This window comes from Anoplophora glabripennis, unplaced genomic scaffold (assembly GCF_000390285.2).
Source record: "Anoplophora glabripennis isolate ALB-LARVAE unplaced genomic scaffold, Agla_2.0 scaffold1196, whole genome shotgun sequence".
NCBI classification, from domain to species: Eukaryota; Metazoa; Arthropoda; class Insecta; order Coleoptera; family Cerambycidae; genus Anoplophora; species Anoplophora glabripennis.
In genome coordinates, this window is record NW_019417283.1 from 71,292 (window position 1) to 77,830 (window position 6,539).

Consider the following 6,539-nt stretch of genomic DNA (forward strand, 5'->3'; position numbering starts at 1 on the left):
CATACGCAAAGTTGCAAGAATATAATCGGCAATTGCCGAGTGACAGCAGTAATAAAGAAAATAACTGCAACTTAAGAAATCAAACAGAAAGCAGTACTACAACAACGTCGAAGAATAATGCTATGGAATATGATACTATTGAAGAAATGCTCATAGCTGCTGTGCAGGAACGACCACCACTCTGGAATTACAAAGATTGTACCCCGGGACAGAGGACAAACGCAGCTAAAAATAAATTGTGGTTGGAAATCGAATCAATTATCAATCCAAATTTGGAAAATCTGGAGCACACAGTGACATTTTTAAAGAGTAAGTGGAAAAATTTGTACGATACATACCGATCTTATATAGCAAAAAAAAAGACCAAAAGTGGACAATCAGCGAAGCCAAGGAAACCTTGGAGGTTAGTAGGTTGGACTATTAGTAATTTGCCAAAGGATGCAGTGGATGATTCTGTTCTTCAAGATTCGGATTCAGAATCATTGGATGCCAGCCTAAATAAACCTACGCCAAAGAAGCAAAAACAGGATGACTCAATAGAAAAACTCGCTGCTGCTCTTACTGCACCCATTCAGATGCCTCCGATCAATTTCCCACCAATACCTGCATCTCCAGCTGCCAAAAAAGATGAGATAAATCACTTTTGTTCTGCAATGGATGAAAAATTGCATAAACTGGATTTAAAGAAAGCTAGATTAGCTATGTTTAAGGTTCAAGAAATTATCTTCAAAATTGAAAATGATTTAAATTAAAATTTTATGCTATGTTTGTATAAAATATTGTATTTATTCTTTTATTTATTTTATCATGTTCAAATACTATTTTTATTATACGGTATTCTATTAGTAAGAGTATTTATCATGGTTGCGTGGACACCGTCAAAATGTACGGTGTATTTGTAAAAAATATTTTATTTATTGTTTTATTTATTTTAGCGCGCAAACATACTGTTTGTATTATACAATATTATATCAGTAAGTGTAAAAAAAGTGTAAAAATTAATAGATATTTTCTTGAAATTGTATGTTATTATTTTTCTTTATTTTATTATAAAAACTATAAATATATAAATAAATAAATAAATAAATAAATATTTTATTTACATTATTACAATTGAAGTAAATAAATTATATTTTACGGCACTGATTGTTGTTACAGATATTTTTCTTGCCATTCTAAAGCTCCTTCATTATTAAAATCAATATCTCTCTGATTGCGTATGCCTCTTTGGTACTCGAGTTATTTCCACATCTAGTTATTTCTGCAAAAGCAGTGCCATTTTGGGGTTCAGCTCTCCAAGAGCCTGGCATTAGTACATTATTTTCATTCTCATAATCAATAGAACCAGGCGTTATATATTTGACATCTTCTTCATCATTCAAGTCTGACAATCTCAAAAAATTATGTAAACATACTGCTGCTTGAACAATGAGCATGCTGTGCTCTACAGGCATGATGATTGGTTTCCTAAAAATTCTCCACCTGCTAACCATAATTCCGAAAGTGTTTTCTATTACTCTTCTTGCTCTTCTTAATCTATAATTAAATACTCGTCTATCGTGTTCAACCCTTGTCTTGCCTAGATACGGTCTCATTAAATAGGGTTTGAGAGGAAAAGCTTCGTCACCAACGATGCAATATGGAAGAGTTGCATCGGATCCATATGGAGATGCAGGTGGTGGAAGTTTCATTTCACCACTTTCAAATTTTTGGCCCATTTCTGACTCCTTAAAAATTCCCCCATCGCTCCTTCTTCCATAAGCTCCTATATCTATAAATGTATACATATAATTGCCATCACATATGGCTAGAAGAACAATACTATTGGTTCCTTTATAATTATAGAAGGATGAATCGGCTTTAGCTGGGCACTGTAACAAAAAATTTATTAGTTTTATACTATCTTTGATGCCAAGATTATAATTATTATACTATTAATTATGTGCTTTCCATCAATTGCACCAACACAATTAGGAAAATTCCATTTTGAAAAAAAACATTCAGTCTTTTTTGCCAATTTTCATTACTTAAGTCCATTGTTAATACACGTGGCATCAAATTATCCCACAACGCTTGACACGTTTCAGATATAATATTAGCTGCAGTCGTTACACCAACTAAATATTGATGACATTGATCTAATTGAATCTCCCGAAGCCAGAAATCGAGTTAACAATTTTCATATAGCAACATTTTTTGTAGTTAATCATTAATTATCTAATATTTACTTATTTACCTTAGAGTCAACATCAAGCGCTCAGCAACTTCAATGGGTTCTCTAACGCAAACTAGTTTAAAGATGTCTGGGCCAATTAAAACTAATAAATTTTCAAATTGTGTGGCTGACATTCTGATGTAATTCTGAAACCGTAGATCTTCTAGCATAAGTTTAGGCAAGACAGCATGATAAAAACTATGACTTTTTCTCTCTTTAAAAATTGGAGCAACCCAATATTTTTTTTTTGTATAATTTCTTTGTTTGCTTTTCAAAACCAAAATAAAACCCAATACTACTGCAATTCTTTTTCTTTGCATTTTGTAAACTATCTCTGTTGTCAAATTTGATATAAAGTTTGAATAGTGTTCAGGAAGCATTATGCACACACTTTAACTTTAGTATGAAACTGTAATTATAATATTTATTTATAACGAGCGTTCAAATAAAAACGTGGTCAAGTTGGTTCTGAAAATTTGGACGTAGGGCGTAGCGTATAGCAAATGAACTGTAGCGTCATCTGTCAAAGCGCTATATCGCCGCTATCAATTTGAATATTTTCGTTTTAAAAAGCGTTTAAAATGGTGTTTTCTCAAGAACAAAAAGTGTTTTCTCAAGAACAAAAAGTGTTTATCATAGAGTCCTACTTTAGAAATGGACGCAAGATTGATAATTCCTTTAGCTAGATTTGCAAAACTTCACTGGAAACAAGGTAATTTTAAAAGCAAAGATGATCCTGTGGATGAATACGTCAATCAAAGTGAAATGCTAACTCCCTGGCAATATTTCCAAAAATATTTAAATGACGACTTTTTTAAAATGGGGACTGTACTATTTACAAAAAACATGAAAACTTCTGACTGTTACACCAGAAGGGATAAAAAAGTTTTTTGGAATGCATGCAATTATGGGTTGTTTGCATTTTCCACGAATTCATATTTACTGGAACAGTAAATTTCAATTTCCTCTTGTTTCCAATATTATTAATCGTGACAGATTTTACTTGTTACGTGTAAACTTTCACATCGTGGACAATTTGGCCTTGGACGATGACACTAAAAAAAATCAACTGTGGGAAGTTCAGTCAATGATCGATTTAGTTAGCAATAGGTGTCGCTTGATTAAGAGGAAACCAAAGACATCTTTTTGGATAGACGAACAGATGATACCATTTCTTGGTAGATGCCCTGTCAGGCAAGTGGACCTTCAGAGTAATTCTACACTTGTTTGTCTTAGCTATTGTGAACAGCTGAAGAAGCAAACCATGAATGAAGAAAACGAACCACCAGCAAAGAGAAAAACTTCAGCACCAAGGCTTTGTATTGATAAAAGATACGACGGTTTCAATCATTGCCCTACGAGTGATGACCTAAAACATCCTGTTCATTACAGATTTGACAATTGTCACAGCCGCTCCAGGATAAGATGAAAATTGTTTTTTGAAATTTCATAAAAAAATTACACACAAACATTAATTTAGATCTTTATAAAAATGTTTTGTTTAAAAAAAAGAATAGTATCGTCACATTTGTTACTGTCAGTATCGACTTCCGAGGTGTATAATTGTGCATATCCTGAAAATACTGTTAAAATGCCCTGATTTTTTTTTAACTATTTTTGTCATTAACCTCGAGTTAACAAAATGTGAAACATTAGTTATATCGGAGATTTTTAATTGGGCTATGTCATAGTAGCATGAGTTATAGTTAGTGACACGAAAGTTTATTCTACTACAGAAAGAGTAGATATGATGAGTACTATTAGCGAATGCTACGAGAATTGTTTTCTGACCTCCAGAATATACGTACAGAAATACCCTGATGAAATATGTACATCCAAACAAAAAGGTATTTGAAAGACTGCTAGCGAGATTTAGAGCTACTGGAGTACTGCTACAACAAGCAGAGGAAATCAAAACTGGTAACCGACAACGAAGAAAAAATGCGTTCATAGTATTAGGATTAGTCCGAAAATACCAATACCATCCCTTCCACATCGTTTCACCAAAATTTGTATGGCGTGGATTTTCAACGGCGGATTGACTTCGGCTTATGGACTCTTGAGCGAATTGGAGAACCTGATTTTTTTAATTTTGTGCTGTTGACAGATGTATCCACTTTCCCTAATAATGGCCTGGTAAATCATCATAATTTTCATTATTATGATACCGAAAACCGACATGTGTTTAACACCGTTAATCGTCAAGACATATGCAACAAATAACAAAACTGGCTTTTCAATAAGTATATCACACTTGTCAAATATACATGTTGAGCCTGCGGAAAGTGAATAATATAGGATTTACAAATGTTCCAAAACGTGCGTTAATTTTGTGTTAAAAAAATGCAGAAGGGGCAAAACTATTCATTATTAACAATATCTCCCTATTTATTATTTGACACTGCATTAGATTTCACTTCAATGCCACACATTATCATGTGTGGCATTGAAGTGAAATTATCATTCGACATTGTGTCTCAAAAACTTCGACGTAACATACTAGGTTTGTGCTGTTCTATTTATTTATATAAAAGTTAAATTTTTGCATTGCAATGTGCCGCATCCTACCATACTTTGTTAATGGATCCCTTTAGTTTCATTTTACTTTAGTTTGAGTTGTAGTTTTATTAGGTAATAGTCTATAATGCAGGTAATGTTTTACACTCTTCACGACAAAAATTTTCAACAATAATGATATTTCGTTTCAGTTATGAGGGCTTAACCACTTTTTTATACAGTCGGCTTTTGTAATTGGAGAATTTAGCGCTCTGTGAGATATTTAACTCCATCAAATACCTTTTTAATAATATTGTTCATTTGAGAGATATTAGAAATATTTACAAAAAAATTAAAACTTCGACACCCTGTATCTCGAAAGCAATGCATTTTAGAAATAATGTTTGTATAGCAAATTGATATTAGTTTTTGACATTCTAATGTTTCTTAAATTTTCTCTCATAGTTAGCGGACCACCCTGTATGTGGCCCAAAACTTTTTGGTGTGTTATGATTATTGACGGTAGTGTTGGGACTATTCGAATGCAAATTACAAAACTATTCGATTCTACCAAGGTCTCGAATGCATTCGATTCTGTTGAAAGTATTCGAATAGTCATTTGTTCAAATAGCTCGCCAGCGCGGCGCGCGTTCATACTCACCGAATGCAAACGACACTGGACGAATTCGAATTCGATACCCTGCTGAAGCAGCTGGCTAATGCAAAAGAAACTCGAGCACTCGCACTGTATTCGAATTGAATGTAACATAAGGTGGCCATATCCCTGGCCGAGAAATGGTGAAATTTCTGTCATTATTAGATACTGAAATCTTGAAAAGTAAAAATGTAGAACAAAAGTAAGCACAAATATAAAATCCTTGATGTTTTGTTTATTCATTGTTACCATTTAAATTTACCCAAATAAAATAACATAATAACTAAAAAAAGCGTTTGTAAAACATGCGTTTTCTGTTACCCTAACCCACGTTTTAAGAATTATTTTCACGTACTTATAAATAAAAGTAAACAATTTTATATGTAGGACTTAGTGTCGCGTTATCGCTCCTCTTCCCTGATTGGTCGACGTAGCGGGGGTGGATTCCGGACGTCCTTCAGGTCGTAACGCATAGGGCGTAGCCGCGTCACGCCTCAAGGGCCGTTGGGGTACCCGCAGGGACCTTTCAGTGTCCTCCTTCAGGACCTGGAGGGAGTTAGTAGGAACGTGTTTGTCCGGATCGACAGTTGGCCGAGAAGTTGGGAAGTGAATCGCCCCCTCAAGGTTGTCGATGTATCCTGACCACCCCGCAGCTGCTCTTTCCACCGAGAATGCGGCGATCGAGTCGGCGTACGGCGGCGTCCGTTCTACCTCCTGTTCCGAAGAATCTGAAGAAGGGGTCGGAGAAGGCGACGTACGAACTAATTTATTCTCCATCCAAGACATGGTGATGCACTACAGAGGTAGGTAAAGTTCAAAAGAGTTCCGGGTTTCAACTGACCCTTGGTGGCACTTAGTTACTGAGAGTTCGAGGACTCTGTATAGCACTGAATTTACTAGAGCTCGAGGACTCTGTCTAGCACTGAAGTTAAGGATAAGCACTAGGTCTTTCCAATTTAAAGATAGAACTGAGGCACTGCAAGCCTTGAAAGTTCGTATTAGGGAGTTCTAAGACTCTTATAGCTTCTTTAGCTATTTATTTATTCAATGCTGAACCTTGACCCAAAGGTTAGCGGTTATATAATATCTATTTATCTATTTAATACTTATGCCTATATTTATAATAATAATCTTTGTTTGGCGAGGAAAGAGAAACTCGAAATGGTCTTTGTT

At 34.7% G+C, this 6,539-nt stretch overlaps 1 protein-coding gene across 1 annotated transcript; it reads right to left on the reverse strand.

Moving 5' to 3' along the window:
* Positions 1 to 1,079: 1,079 nt before the first annotated feature.
* On the reverse strand, positions 1,080 to 1,876 carry LOC108911920 (protein ALP1-like). Its single transcript, XM_018716996.2, has one exon. It carries the CDS (start codon positions 1,785 to 1,787, stop codon positions 1,176 to 1,178), a length of 612 nt encoding a protein of 203 aa, XP_018572512.2. The 5' UTR covers positions 1,788 to 1,876; the 3' UTR covers positions 1,080 to 1,175.
* Positions 1,877 to 6,539: the final 4,663 nt, after the last annotated feature.